This window comes from Tenrec ecaudatus, chromosome 5, assembly GCF_050624435.1.
Source record: "Tenrec ecaudatus isolate mTenEca1 chromosome 5, mTenEca1.hap1, whole genome shotgun sequence".
Lineage (NCBI taxonomy): Eukaryota > Metazoa > Chordata > Mammalia > Afrosoricida > Tenrecidae > Tenrec > Tenrec ecaudatus.
Window position 1 is genome coordinate 38,353,889 of NC_134534.1, and position 15,955 is coordinate 38,369,843.

General features: G+C 53.1%; 1 protein-coding gene across 3 annotated transcripts in view; it reads right to left on the reverse strand.

Moving 5' to 3' along the window:
- The window catches only part of VPS13B (vacuolar protein sorting 13 homolog B), a 731,003-nt gene that overhangs the window by 11,213 nt on the left and 703,835 nt on the right, over window positions 1–15,955 (reverse strand). For all 3 annotated transcript variants that reach the window (XM_075549441.1, XM_075549440.1, XM_075549439.1), the window contains exons 55-58: window positions 9,658–9,776; window positions 5,889–6,700; window positions 2,631–2,811; window positions 1,186–1,352 (exon numbers count right to left, since the gene is read on the reverse strand). In XM_075549441.1, the coding sequence (XP_075405556.1) occupies window positions 1,186–1,352; window positions 2,631–2,811; window positions 5,889–6,700; window positions 9,658–9,776 (1,279 nt within the window). The remainder of the gene's footprint in view (window positions 1–1,185; window positions 1,353–2,630; window positions 2,812–5,888; window positions 6,701–9,657; window positions 9,777–15,955) is intronic.

Genomic DNA, 15,955 nt, shown 5'->3' on the forward strand with positions numbered 1-15,955 from the left:
GACCAGCATCCCACAACTGCTAGAGCCTCATAAATTACCAGGGATAGGAGACACCCCAAGGAGTCTGTTTACCAAAACTGCCTGCCATTCGGCCACTGCTGCTCCTGATAGTGGCCTGGCTAGCCATGCAGCAACCTCCAAGCCCAGACTCAGAGAACAGGTCCACAGTCACAAAGGAAGGACTCGGGCGCGGGCACTGGGGCTGCTGGTTTCTGAGGGTGGTGCCCACCCACCATACACACTGTCCTCTCCCCAGGGTGGCCATGGCTGCCCGGGGGGGATGCGCCCTGGGTCAGGAGCTCCCCATTTCCAAGCATTCTCAAATGACAGTGCCCACACCGCCGAATGTTCCTACTGGAATCCTTTCCAGGAACTTAAGCTGGACGTGTAACACTTTACTACTTCCTCCCAGAGCCCTGGCTGGGCTGCGGGCTGCGTAGCTGCGTGAAGAACTGAGGGTGGCAGGGGGACAAGTCCTTGCGAGCTCATCTTTTTTAACCTTTGCTCTGAGCCGCTCGGCACCGCTTTGATCTCTGTGAGCACACACTCCTGCAGATGCTCAGTGGCGGGCTGCCAAGCAACACAGTTTTAAATTCCTTTGCAAACAAATAAACAAAGAGACCCTTGAAAACCTAGCTCTGTGAAATTTCAGCTCTGGAGAGTCCTTTTTATAGATTTCCCCAGAGCAACTTGGTTTCAAACACTTGTGTGATAAGGCAGCCGCCCCAGTGCTCTGTCCCTCTCGGTGCACAGAGCAGCCTGGGTCCGGGAAGCCGGCTGGCCTACAAACCCCCAGCAGGACAAGCTGCTTCTCACCGAAGTTTCCCTGATGCTTGCATGGTGCTCAAGCACTCTCTGACAAAAGCGAGTGCGCTGGGAACAGGAAGGGGAGCAGAGGCTGTGGGGGCGTGGGGGGTGCCCCACCCTCGTTAGAAAGCAAACAGCTGTGTAGTGCTGTCTGTCCAGCAGACCTGACACCCCTGGGGGCCCTCGTGGAATGGTTCTCTCCCTTGTAGCCCATCCCCGAGACAGAGAGCTGCTCGGGCCCAGGGCAAAGGCAGGCAGAGGGCTGGCAAGGAAGCCCAGGCCTGTTTCCAGCACCTCACCAGGAGAAACCTATCCCCGCGGAGCCTGTGCCAGGTCTGCTGGAAGGGTGTAACCTCCGGGTCCCCAGCGGCCCCTTACCTAGCAGGCTGATACCCAGTCGGGACAAGCCCTGTCGCAGCCCCTCGCCCAGGCTCTCAGGGAGCTGCCGCCGCCACTCCTCCTGCCGGTTGTAGTGTTCCTCGTCCAGCGAGAGGCGGTCCATGTTGCGGGCCAGGCTCGTGGCCAGGTTGGTGATGGACGTGAGGGTACCTGAGGGCACAGAGCACATGGGTTGGCCTCCTGGTCAAAAGGAAGACTCCACGGGGGTGGCTTGCTTTCCCTGGGGCAGACAATATCAGCGTCTGGTTCGAGAAAGTCCTGCTTCCCCCGAGCAGGCCCATCGCAGGCATCTCAGCAAGCCTTGAGTGAGTGGCTTCTGTGGGCACCTCGTGAAGCTAGCAAATGAGCTCATGGGTCACCCAGGCATCTACCTCCCAGAAGGAACAGCAGATGCCAGTTTTGTTTGGTCACCAGGCAGCTGAACGGCAAAGCCCACGCCTGGGCGCACAAGCCCACAGCTGTGCAGAGCGCAGGAGGGGAGACAGACGGGTGAGGAGCAGCAAGGGCTGGCCATCCTGATGGAACGACAGAACTGCAGAGATTCCCAAGTCACGCGCATAGCCAGACCCACACTGGCTCACTGGGTAAGCTCTGCGGCCAGCGCTCACACATCAAGGGTGAGTCTTCTTTCCAGGTCTGTGAGAAACTTCTCTCACCTGCCCCGCAGAATGGAGATGCCCCACTGGTTCCGTGAGATGCCTTTTATCAGGGAAAACCCTCTGCCCTGTTTCCCCTGCCTCCCGCTGAGCAGAACATGGGCCTTCACTACTCCGAGGGCCCCCGTTCATTCCCAAGCCACAGTCAGCCTGACCGAATTCCTAAGCGAGGGCACCCGGATGAAAGCCCACCCTCGGGCCCCAGTTGGGCAGCGGGCTCTCTGGCTGCAGCAGCCTAGAGCCCTTAGCCGCTGTGCCGGCTGCTCCATCCGGCCACTAGATGGCACTGTTTACGTGGCGTGCTAAGGGAAAATTGGCTGCAATGCCTCCGAATTGGCTTCCATGTCAAAATGTATCCATATCCTTACCAAAGTTATGACAACTGTATCTACATGGAAAAGAGGAGGAAAAAAGAAAAAGCATGAAGCAACACTGGGTAGGATTTCTGATGTTTGGCAGAAGTACGGAACACCTTTAATATTTCTGTATTTAGCGCATGGAATACAAGGTGAGCCAGTCCTGGCCTTGCCAGTGGGAGGGTAGGACTCTGACGGGTGCAGCAGTCTCGCACACACTACAGGCAGGCGGGGCCTGCTGAGAACATGAGCCATGCCATGCGAGCGGGGGTACCGACCCGCCATCCCACTGGAGGCCAGGCGGCCAAACGCACTGACAACTTTAACACGGCCTTGAAAAGAAGAAAGTAAATAAATAGAACCAACACCAGGGGCTGAGAACTAATGCATTAGTACAGGAGCGGGGAGCGAGGTACCTTTGGAGATGTGCTTCACAAACGACGTGGTCCCCCGGGACACGCCGCTGACGAAGGCCCCCGGGCCCCGGGTCAGCCCCTCGTAGGGCAGGCGGAAGAAGTCAGCGATCCCGTTCCCGATGCTTCTCACCAGACTGGCTGGGCTGCCCAGGATTTCCAGAGATCCGACCACCCAGCCTGCAGGGGACCAAAGGCACAGGGCTCCAGACACCTGCCAGGCAGGAAGGCAGCACTCCCCTGGGGCGGAAAAGGGACCCACTTCCCCTGTCACCCGACGATTGAGAATGAATGGAATAAACGTTCTTAAGGCAAGAACTCGAGAAATACTCATCTGTGATCAATTCTTACAGGGCAAGCTTTCATACTTTAGAAATCAGAGAGATCCTTTGGGCGGCTTCGTGCATTTAGTATGACTGGCTGGCCAAGCCTCCCAAGTCCCTAACAGAGGGAGGCAGGCTGGTACCTGCTCAAGGGATGGTGGACCCTCGCTGCCATGTGGTCCTGGAGACCTACCTGCTACAGGCTGCTGTGGAGGAGAGGCAAGTCTCTGACAAGGATGGAGGTTGTTTCCCAGCTTTCCCAAGCCCACCAGAAGCACTGCCCTTTGGGGCAGAACTAGAGCCAGACCAGTGTCTCCCCTGCACCCAGCTTTGGTTGTGTCAACAACAGGGGCATGGGCGCATTATGGGGTAGCAGAAGGGGAGTTTTCCTAGTTCAGATCTGGCTCGCCAGGCGCTGCCTGCTCAGTGGCCAGACTGCTGTGTCTGCTGCCTCACGGGCAGGTGCTGTGGCATGGCAGCGACCGGAGGGGCCCCTTCTCCCTTCCCCCTTCTCCCTGCGGTGGAGACTTGGGCTGCAGGCCCAGAGGACTGGAGGTTCAGGTCAAGGCCAAGGAGAGGAGGATTTTGAAAGGCAACTCGAACTTCCTGTAAGCCACCAGCCTTTTGTGGGGACAGGGCCCAGTTGGGCCGGCCCTCCTCACAGTCCTCAGTGGCCTGTGGGGACAGTCCTCAGTGGGTGAAGGACGCCCAGGCCTTGTTCACAGAGGGGGCCCACCCGCCCGCCAGTGCTGAATGCTCCTTTCTTCTCTTGATTCTAATGATGAGACCCTTCTGGTTGAGACCAAAGGAGACATTTTCCAGGAGATGGTGGATGGGAAAGCCCATTGGTTGACAGGCTTGCCACTCATTCAGTTCTCACCATGGTTGCCAGCAAGCAGTGGAGAGGAGCCAGCCAACAGGGACAAGCTCTGCTTCAGGTCTGCAACTATGCCAGGCAGCTGGAGCGGGAGCTGAGACTCGGCGGTGAAGCCGACTGTTCGTTCCATCTCCCGGTGAGTTAGAGGAGAACTGGGTTCCCACACCAGAGTTACCCGATCCCAAGCACCCCTGCCCTGCCTGCCCGGTTGTGCAGAGCAGGGTGTCTGTGGGAGGTGGTGGAAGATGGCTCCTTGGGGCTGCCTCTCCGGAAGCAACGGAGCAGAGCCTCTCTCGCTTGGCATGGTCTTCTGGACTGTCCCCGCCTGGCCGAGAAGGTTGGCCTAGAAATAGCTTGAAGCACCTTTTCTCCGAAGATTCCACATAGGTCTTGCCATCGGCTCTTCTGCTGCTGCTGCCCCCACCCCCATCCCCACCCCGCCCCCACTGCTGACCTTTAGGGCGAACATGGGGTTTTAGTGACAGAGGTCTCAACAGGCTCCACAGACCTGTGCTTCTGGTCTCAGTGAGGTTGGGACAACGGCTTGGAGGATTTTTAGGCAGATGACAAAAAAAAAAAGAAGAAGAAACTCCCCAAACACAGAATGTTCTTGGGCAAGCTCATTAAAACCACAAAACAGAGAGCGGCCACTTCTACCACACAGGCTGCAGGGACATGGCGACTTGGTGTCACCAGCTGGCATTTCTCTCCCGGCTTGTTAACACAGATGGGTGCACCCCCACACCTCCCCTCCCGGTTACCAGCAGGAGGACTCGGCGCAGGGCTCAGTCACCCATCCTGCTCCGAGTTAAACAGCAGACCTGCCTACGAGGGCCAGTCCCTGAAACTGTTGATAAATATCCCCGTCGATTAAGTCTGAAATGTTACCGACTCAGTTTTAAAGGGTTTTTCTGTAGGAGGGCGATGGTTTCCTGGTCGCCATGCAACGATTGAAACCACCAGCCCGGCGGGGCCCTGGCCCCGAGCTGGTCCTTTGCAGTGTGAGAGCTCTGCATTTCCATGTTGGAGAGAATCTCAGCTTTCCAAGGTGGCAATAACATGGGTCAATCACGGCCACCGGGTCTGTCTGACGTGGGACAAACTTACAGAGAGCAAAGCAAAGGGCCGCTTCCGTGCAGCCGTGAGTAGGGTGGCCCACGCCAAGCCTGGGGCCGGGCAGTCTGTTCCTCGGGACACAGGGAGCTAGACCATCACCCCGTGTGCTGCAGCGGGAGCCGGGGTCAGGGCCCAGTGGGTGGAAGCTGGCTGCCTACGCATGCTGCCCCCACCTGGCCCCGGCCCTGGACTTGCGGCCCACCGCACCCCCACCCCAATTGTGGTACTCAGAAGCTAACTCAGCCCTGTAGATGTTTTTCTGTGCAGACTGGAGAGAGAAGTCTTGCCTCCTGGCCCTGGGTGAGCCGGTGGCCGCTGGCCAGGGCCCTGGAGGTGGACAGGCAGCAGAAGGAAGGCCCTTCTCAGGTGTGGGGCGAGGGTCTGTGCGGCCGGGGGCCCCACCAGCCACCTTCTTCCTGTACAACATCTCTGGTGTACATCTTAGTCACACACTGGACCTTTTCAAAGTCTCATGGACAGCAAAAAAACCCTGACCACCTAGAGTGTGTGTGTGTGTGTGTGTGTGTGTGTGTGTGTGTTTAAGGCCTAGCGGCTGAGGGCTGCACCGGCATGCCAATCTGCCAATCTGGAAAGCACCAGGGAGGATTTGCTTACTTGAATTAAAATCCGATGCACCTCACTGCCAACTAACAGCGACCACTGCTTGAAGGGTTAGTACATGTCCAGCAAAAGGCAAGGTGCCTGACCTACATACGCCTTAGCCTCTCAGAAGCCGCCTGATCCAGTTAACCGGCGAGCAGGGAAACGGAGACCCGAGGGGCTCAGGCACCTGTCTCAGGCTTTACGGCCGGGAGGGGCACCAGCCCGGTCTTCACTCCTTGTCACACTGCGTCCCTTGTGTCCTCCAGTGGGTAGACTCGAGCCAAAGTGCCTCACTGCTGCCCAGGCATCCCCCCCCTCCGCCCCTCCACCGTCCTCACCTGCTCGGAAGAGCGCCCCCGCGGCGTAGTGCATGGCCAGGGCGTGGATGAGCTGCCTGGCCGTGGTGAAGATGGGCCCGCGCTCAAACACGGAGAAGGAGAGGGGCGTGTGGTCGGAGGCGATGTACAGCTTGAGGGAAGCGTGGATGCTGACCAGCAGGCTCACGGGCTCGATCACCAGCCTCCGCAGCCTCACCGGGTTGGCCAGGGCCCGGGCGTGCTGCCGGACTTGCGCGGGCAGCGGCTGTGTGTCCCGGGCGAGGGCCCCGGGGCGGCGGGCCCGCTGGCTGACAGTGTAAGGGAGGTAGGTGTCAAAGAGCGTCTTGACGTAGTACACAAACGTGTCTTCCACGTAGAGCCGGGCGGGCTTCGCTTCAAAGCTGAACTCGTTCATCTCCCACGGGACGCTCTCGCCCGGCGACAAGGTGGCGCACAGCTGGATGAAACAGCTTCGCTTGTATTCCTCCAAATCTGCGCGCGAGACCACAAGGCTCTGCATTTTGGCGCACGGCGCGGGCTCCGTCTTCTCCCCCTGGCAGACCAAGACCGCGAAGTGGAAGTTGGACTTGTTATAAAGCTGGTTGTCCAACTGCAAGTCCCCGCAGCACACCTCCACGCAGTACGGCCGGGAGGTGGCGGCCGGGGTCTCTTCCGCAGGGAGGTGGCCGGCCGCGGGGGCCAGATGGAGAAACACGTGGTCGAGCGTGAGTCTCAGAAGTTCAGACGATGTGTGGGGCTGCGTGAGGTCATCCTGCACCGCCAGGCTCAACTGAGTGACGAACATTTGAAATCGAACCGCCTTCTCCAGCGTGCTAGAGGAGAGGGGAAAGCAGGTATTAAACACCTTCCGGGGCGCCATCCGATTCGCCTCGTAAGGGACAAGGACGGACTGGCTCTCGGTACGTCATCGTGCCTGGACAGAGCCAGCCCCGCTCCAACCGCACGGGGAAATGCTCCCAGTGGGGCCAAGACAAGGTCTTGGCGCGTTTCTGTGTTTCCCTTCTCAACACCGGCCTTAGGCTCCACACTCTGTCGAGCTGTTGGACACTGACTCTCCATCATGAGGAGGACAAGGCAGAAAGCGCTCACAAACAACGACACTGCTTCAGTTGAAAAAGTGGAGCAAGTAGAAGAAAATGTACTAGGTGCTCCCACCCCAAGCACCTAGCTGCCAGCCCCTCGGCACCCCCGCCTTATTCCTAGAGTGGAAGAGCTGCCCGTGCTCCTGGGTCAGGGGAGCCCCTGCGTGACCCACCAAGTCACTCGCCCTGAGCAGCTGGGGACATCACTTCAGCACGTCTCACCCTGCGCCACCTGTCCCCTCCCCACTTGTTTCCTGGGCCACGACCAGCCGTGATGAAGGCGATGTTCTCTCTCTGTGTTACAGAAACTCCCCCATCACTCCAATTCTTCTTCTCGCTGTGCCTCTCTGTGAAAACCCCACAGCATTTTCTGTATAGATCTCGTGGACCATCCCTCTCCTTCCAGGCTCTCTTAAGCGTTGTCCAAACAGGGGCTTGCCCCGTCTACGGAAACAACTCTAGCCGAGGGCATCGGTGACTGCGTCAGATGGCGGATTTTCAGTTCGTCACTTGCCTACCAGGAGGGTGTGACACTGTCCATAGGCTTCTCCTCCATTTCAGGCACCCTTTCTTTATGTGGCTTTGATCCCTCATCCTTAGTCACTGGGCTAATCCCTTCTCTTCTCAGCTCTCCTAGGATAAGCTGCCCTTAGTCTGCTTCCCTTTCCTTTCGCCGCTCACTCTCTGGGAAATCTCACCCAGTCTCAGGACGTGGCATTCTCGACGATCTGTTACATATCTAGCCCAGAGCTCTTTAAACTCCAGCCCTGCATCTCTATCTGCCTGTGCACACGTACACTTAGTGTACATGTCTATAACCAAATGCTTCATCTGACCCCTAACCCTATACGTAGCCTTTGCCCATCTCAGTGGATGGCACCCCATCTTTCCAGCTGCCCAGACCAAAAATGTGGGGAGTCATTCTTGATGCCTCTATTTTCAACCCTATCCAACAAGCCAGGAAATCTCAATGATTTAAAAAATAGATCCAGAATTTTTTTAGCATTTCCATTGATACCACTGCATTTCAAGTCTGAATAACTGAATCACCTCCTAACTAATCTCCTTGCTTCGGTTTCCCTACCGTCAACCTCGGCAGGACAGCCAGATGTTCTACAGTGGTAGGCCCGACCATCCACCGTTTCTGCTCAAGATGATATGACAGGATTTTAATTCCACTTTTTATGATTATAAAATGTGTTGTAGAAAAAGAAAACACTGAGATTAATTACTTTAAATCCCACATCTGTTAACTGTTTTGATGTTTCTGTTCCTTTCAGACTTTTTTCTAGGAATGCTTTCTATATGTGTGTGAAAACATGTGTGCGTACACGTGTGAGCATACACACATGACATGGCTAAGACTGCACTTGTATGTTTAACTTCATATTTTGAATACATGATTTAGGATTATATCAGCTATTTTTCCATTTGTTTGTTTAAAAGAATTCCCATTCAGTTATCCATTCCCTTACTGATGGGTATTTGTTTTCTGAGTAACGAGCCATGGTAACGAATGGGACAAACATTTTCTGACATTTCTCTATCCACTACAGTAATTATTTTTTAGCATCTATTTTTGAAAGTAGAATTTCTAGGATAATGGGATTTTAGCTCCTATGACACATCAACACACGGATTCCCAGAAAACAGATCAATTTATACATCCACCAGGACTGCTTAAGATGAAGCAACCTTACTACTTTAGTATGTAAATTATATTTTCTTTCAATGTGTATTTCTTTGCTTACTTGTATTCTTGCTTTCTAGAATTTTCAGCTTCTACCTCTTGCCTCAATTCTTTTTTGGAAGAAAGGGGATATTCTTCCTATTAAATGCTACGAGTGCTTTTAAAGTAAGGATGTAAACTCTTCATTTGGCTTATGTTTAGAAAGCCTGATGGCAACACTCAGGTCAAAAGGGGAAAATGTGACTCTAAGAAGTGAATAAGTAAGCAATTACTAATTCGTGTTTGGAAGAAGAAAAGCCAGCCCGCTCCCTGGAAGGGAGGATGGTGTGACCTCTTCCCACGTGTCAGACATGTCATCCGGAGGGCTCATCCCTGGAGGAGGGCTCCATGCTTGGGACAGAAGAGGGCCGGTGCAAAGGGGCAGCGTGAGGATGGTGCAGGGTCGGACAGGCATTGCATTGTGTTGTGCACAGGCTTGCTATGCGCCCGAACTGATTCGGTGACACCTGACAACAACAGTCTAAGCTCTTGGGTGGACACAGAAACAGGGACTTGCATTTTGTGCTATGATAACAGCATAATGCTTTCACGATATTGGCCTGGGTTGACAAGTCGGTTTGTGGAGCTTCTCGCAGACAAGGACTGGGAGATGCTGCATGGCTAGATTTATGCTAATAACTCTAGTTTAACTTATGGAGTAGATATATAGTAATGAGCTCAGTGCTCTAATGTATCATGTATCCCAAGGCTGCCCGGTCGGTTCCAACTCACAGGGACCCAACAACGTCCCCTTTCTGGGTTGTACTCTTCCAGTTAGTTGACAGACACATCTTTCTCCCTCAAACTTTCAGCTAATAGCTGAGTGCTTTAACCACTGCATCACCAGGGTGTGTGTGTGTATGTGAACAAAGAGTATTACGTAATGGCTAAATGAATGTATGAACACTTGTAACAGGAAAGTTTACTATCCTGGGCCTGGGCAAAGAGTGAAACTTACCTGTTGGGCTTGGTTACCACAGGCCCGACTTTTTCTTCTGGGGCCAGAGTGATGAAGACGGTGCCGCCCTGATGGACAAGGTCCACGTACACATAGCCAAAGCCAGTTAGGAACAAAACCTGCAAAAAGAACATCCAACATCTGAGGACAGAGGACTCGGAAACACTCCTGGAGTGGGGACTTCCGACACCTGACGTTCTGACGTACTTCCTGCTTTCAGCTTTCCATTGACAAGCGTGCAGGCTCTTCAGTTAACTGTCAGTGAAAAAGCAAACCAACACTACAGTGTGGAAAAGCCACATCCAACTGTGTGACGCTCACAGGAAAGAAAAAAAAAGACAGCAAGGAATGGTGGGACATGAGTGTCTTTATCCTCTGCTTTCAGCAACTTGCAAACGACTCTCTGGTCTGGAGCCTAGCCGTGAATGACCTTTACGAATGTGTATAAATATGGGTGTATGTATGTGTGGAAGTGGGGGGGACGACGACAAGCCTAAAACTTAGGGCTTGAAATGCTAAGAGAAGCCCATTTCAGGCTCCTGAGAGGCGACTTCCTCCCACTGTTGTCCCCTTCCAGCCAGACATACCAAACACTTACTTGAAACCCTACCAGCAGCAATGTCATTAAGAGTCAGCAGACAGATCTGGGACTGTTTATTCACAGGCTACTTTTTTGTTTTCTTTTCATGTCTATATAAGATAGGCAGGATAAACAATCCTGAGGAGAAAACAATGGGGCTGACAGTTCTGCAAAGATATGGGAGAGGAGGAGGTGGGGGAAAGGAAGGGGGCGAGCTAACAAACCCAGGGGCAAGGGAACAACAAGAAATCTAAAATCGATGGCCAGGAGTGTGGAGAATGCCTGGTGGGGTTCAATGAAGTACAATGTAGCTGAGAGGAAGTACAGAGAGCCAAATGGAGGTCAAGCATGATAGTGGGACAGGAGGAAAGTAGAAGGAAATAGAGGAAAGAACTAGGAAGCAAAGGCATTCATAGAGGTATAAACATAGACATGTATATATGTAAATATACTGATATATAAGCATAGGGATATAGGTCTATGTACATATATTTCTAGGTTAAGTATTAAGGTAGCAGATGGACATTGGGCCTCAGCTCAAGCCCTCCCTCAATGCAAGAACACTTTGTTCTAATAACCTGGCACTCTGTGATGCTCACCTTCCCAAAATGATTGCTGAAGGCAAAATGGATGCATAAGCAAATGTGGTGAAGAAAGCTGATGGTGCCTATTAAAAAATATAGCAACTGGGTCTTAAAGGTTTGAAGTTAAACAAGTGGCCATCTAGTAGGGAAGTGACAAAGCCCACATGGAAGAAGCACACCAACCCATGTGATCATCAGGTGTTGATGGGATCAGGTATCAGGCATCAGAAGCCCCAAACAAACAATCATATCAATGCGAATGGCATCAGAAGCCCCAAACAAACAATCATATCAATGCGAATGAGGCAGGTCAGAGTGGAGACACAAAGCCTATCTGTAGACAACTGGACATCCCCTCACAGAAGGGTCACAAGGACAGGATGAGCCAGCCAGGGTGAAGTACAGCACAGGTGCAACATACACCATTCCTCTAGTTCATTAATGCTCTCCCCCCGCCCCCATCATGACCCGCTCTACCTTACGTATCTGGCTAGACTGGAGCTTGTACACTGGTACAGATAAGAGCTCTCAACACACAGAATCCAGGACAGATAAACCCCTCAAACAATAATGGAAGTATTGATATCATGAGGGTGGGGGTAAGGTGGGGGGAGAAGGGGAAGAAAGGGAGAACTGATCACAATGATCAATATAAAACTCCCCCTACCCCCAAGGGGGATGAACCACAGAAATGTGCATGAAGGGAGACAGTGAACAGTGTAAGATATGAAAATAAAAATAATTTATAAATTATCAAGGGTTCACAAGGGTTGGAGAGGAGGGGAGGGAGGGAAAGAAAGAGGAGCTGATACCCAGGGCTCAAGTAGAAAGAAAAGGTTTTGAAAATGATGATGCCAGCATGTATGTACAAATGTGCTTGATACAATTGATGTAATCTCAATAACATGATTTATTAAAAAAAGAAGTGTCACTGATCTCCCCCTGCCCCACGATCACTCACACAACTTCTAAGGGGTGTTGGATATGCTAGTATGAATGTTGGAGTCAACATTCATTTTCCTACTCGGAAAGGTCGACTAATACCTAAGAAAGCTCTACCTCGGGAGGCCAGGTGCCAGGCCAGCAGAACATGCCTCCCTGCACCATGACATGCCAACACTGCTTCAGGGGATAAATACTGCAAAACGGAGCAAACGGAGCGGAGCTATTTGGAAAGCAATTCCAAGAACATCCTGTTCACAGCCAGGGTCTGGGCAAGACCCTCCTTCCCCTTGGGATGTCGATTCTGACGGTTTGCACTAACTATCAATGCGGTCCAAGCCTGGGCCCCTTGTTATTGTTAGGACAGCAAATGAGAGGAGACAGACAGACACTGAAGGAACACAGGTAGCTGCTGGCTTGACATGGATCGCATGTACTCTGATTCGGATGGCAGGCGAGATGCCTGAGAGCAAGCTCGCAGAATCAGGAGATTCGAATTTGCAAGCAGCTTCAAGGTCACCAGGCTCTTTTCTCCGGCTTCGGAGACCCTGACCATCTTTCACACACAGGGCACTTGGACATCATGCCCACCTCCTCCTCCCTCTTCTCCCTGCAGTCTGGCAGGCACCAGCTCTGCCAAGCGCCTGCACTGTCACTTCCTTTCCCATTCATGGCACACGGCTGGCTCAGCACCCTATCTGCCAGGCGCGAGGCCCTCCCTACGCCTAGGACCTCCCCCCCAACCCCCAAGTCCTTCCCAATCCTGTTGCCATTGCACATAGTCATGGAACTGTTCCCTAACTGTCCTCGCTCCTTCTCCGTCCTTAATTCCAAGGCCATTCCAATTGTGTTTGCAGTTGAATACAAATGTTACTGCCTCTAATACAGTTTAAATGCCTGGCTGAGACCACCGAACTGCAAACGCCTTGAGGGAAGGAGTAGCCCGCTGTCCAGGCCCAGTTCTACACCGGTATCGATTTCAAAAGACTCTACTATCCCGAATTGTCCCTATTTGTTACAAGTAAAATTGAACTTGACCAGAATGACATTTGGAATGCAGCCAACTTGAAAACCGAGTGAGTTCACCAACTTAAAACAAAAAAAAGAGAAACATTATTCTCTGAAAGCCATTCACACTGATCAAAGCCACCTCTTTGGAAGAGAGGGCAAGTGAGTCAGGAGGCTTTTGTCCTGGGCTGATGGGTATGGGATGATGTATCTGTCTGTCACACACATGCTCCCAATGGCTGTCTATACCTTCAGGATGCAACCAGGGTTGACCAGAGTGCTGACAACCAGAACGACCACCTTTCCAAGAAGGGGAGGTGGCCCTGGGGTCAGAGTGGGGAAACGCGCATGGTTCTGCTCATTCTCAAAGTGGACTGCAGGCAGCATGAAATGAGGACGCTTATCCGCTCAAAGATAATAAAGATAGGGCGAGCTGATGGTTTCTGTTAACTGTCCAAGGGACTTTTGAAAGCAAGCAAATTAACCTAAACCTTTTCCAGTGCTTCTGGCCAAGAAACCCTGGCCTGTGCAGAGCACTGTTTGTGGGGAGCCCCTTTCAGCACGGAGGTTGGAAGAAACGCAGACTTTAGTTCTTGGAGCCTCCTCAGCGCAGCCCTTTCACAAGCCTTTTGTACGACAGGTGCTGGAGGTAGTGGGAATTACCGACCCAAATGCCGGAGAAATTAGGCATCTACCCCCAGTTTCCCCAGCCATTTAAAATAAAGCCCTGTGTTATCAGATACGGAGCCCTGGAGGTGTGGCAATTATGCCTGGGGCTGGTACTGCAAGGTCAGTGGTTGGAAACCACCAGCCACTCCTCTGGAGGCAGATGAGGCTTTCCACCAAGAGGGACAGTCTCAGAAACCCACAGGGGGCAGTTCTACCTGTCCGGTAGGGCTGCTCTGAGTCAGAATGCACTCGATGGCAGGGAGCTTTGTCGGGGTTTGGTTTATTAAGATGGCTCAGTCGTTCCGTTCATGGCCTGAAAACACTCCGAGGAGTAGTCACCATACGAGGTGTGAGAAGACAGAGCCCCATCCTCTAGCGGGTCACAGCCCAGCTGGTAAAACAACACAACACAACACAACACAACACAACACAACACAACACAGTCAGGCAAACATGCTGGGCCAGGGCTGTGCTGTACAATATGCTTCTCCCTCTCCAAGGACTGACCTTCATGGTCACCATGCCAACAGCACGAGGGCCTCGGCTTGGGTCTGCTCTGCTCGGCAGTGAGGTTCAGGCCTGGCACTCTCTAAGGACCAGGGCTGATGATCTGAAGACAATCTTTAAACTTAGCTCCCATGGCAGCAAGACCTCAAGGGTCCACCTACCGCTAATGCTTCTTTCCTTCCGAGCACAAAGTCCGATTACACCCCCATGTACCCCTTTGCGGCGGGGTCCGGCCAACGTGACTGATTACGTCCAGCAGACTGAGAACAGCAGGGAGCTGCCTTCCTTCGCCTGCTCTGTCTACAAAGTCCCAGCAGCAACCTCCAAGTCACCCGTGGAAACGGCCGTCAAGAAACCCAACCGCAGGCTGCAATGGGCAAACCGGTGCGGAACACCTCTGCGGCGGTCTGAAAGCCAAGTTGCGGTTTCGATGGCTGGGAACGTCTACGAAAGGTGGACGCGACACACTTAGAAGAGGTGACAACTGCAGCTGCGGTGCCGGTGAAGAGCAGGGACCCTCCCAGAGGAAGAGCACGTGAATCGGACGAGAAGTGCTTTCACAATGTTCCTGAGCCGGGAGCACGGGCAGCTTACGTGATGGACTTGCTTACGTGACCGGGCAGACCAGCAGCTAGACAAGGGCGTCTTACTTGGCAAACAAACGCGGGAAACTCAGCGAGAGAGGCGACGGAACAGCCACAAAGGACTCGACACACAGCAGCGGGCAAGGGGACGGCGCAGGGCTGGGCAAAGTCCTCATGATGCAGACCCGACCAGCTGGCAACTAACAAGAAAAATCTCCCAGTCGGAGCGCCCCAAGGCCAGCTTTCAGAAAGCCCAGAGGCAGCTTTGGGTTCACATTAATGGCGGGCCAAATCAGGTCTGCAACCTTGCTATTCATACGATTGCACTGGCACAGAGATCTATTCATTTTCTGTGTTTGCTTTCTAAAGGCAGAGTGGACTAGGCAGGACGGGGACTGTATGGCTTGCCTATATTTACTCTCTAGCTCATAGGTTCCCGAACTCCTTGGACCTACTGCCTCCTTTTAAGGAAAAAAAATTACTCAGTGCCCCTTGATAATTAAAAACGTGTATACTATAGCCCCCGATCCAGGCTAGAGGGTAGGTGTCTGCTTTGGCAGGACTCCCCGGATTGTTCCCGTGGCATGGGTGGCAGTAGCCCCCTTGATGACCTAGACCTAGTAAGGTAAAGTGTTTGCTGACCCTGGGCTGCAGTGAATTCTCTGATGTGCTGCTTTGGACTCCCACCTTTCTAAATCCCGCCACGTGTCGGGGCAGCCCCCCAAGGGGATTGGCTTGCTAGTGATGTGTAAATGAGGCAGGAGGGACTGCTGCGGGGAGGGACCAGGCAAGTAAGGCACAGGGAGCTCTGCCACGGGAGGGGTCAGTTTTGCCATCCTGGTAAGCCTACAGTGAGCCATCTTGGAGGCAGACAGGGAGATGTCGCTGCTATCATGGTGGAAAAACCAGGATGGAGTGCAGCTGAGATCACAGGGGATGGAGAGCTGGGATACCAGTGACGTCATGAAGAGGCAGCAACGCAGACTCAGCAGCCGCAGGGGTCAGAGGACCAACAGACCTGTAGGATCTAGAGCAGTGGGCTTTCCAGTCCACAGAGTGAGAAAGCCAAGTGCCTTTGGAACAAGGCTGGCTATTGGAGGGGTGCCTTTATGTGTTTCCTCGCTGACCCTTGGAGCAAGAAGGCTGAGTATCTTCAGGCAAGAGGCCTGTTGGTGGAACGGGTGTCTCAATGTACTGACCGGCAGAGCTACAAGAGCTTTCTAACCCAAGTCAGAGGCCAAGAGGATTGGGCATGCCTATGGAAATGGTGCAAAGGAAGCGTTCCTGATCAAAGAACTGTATGCTGAGTTGCTCCTGAACCTGAATTCTAATCTGTTGCTTCCCTAATAAAACTTATAACCGTGAGTATTGTCTGAGTTCTGAGTGGCCACTGCAATGAACTGCCAAACCCAGGCGAGAAGGGC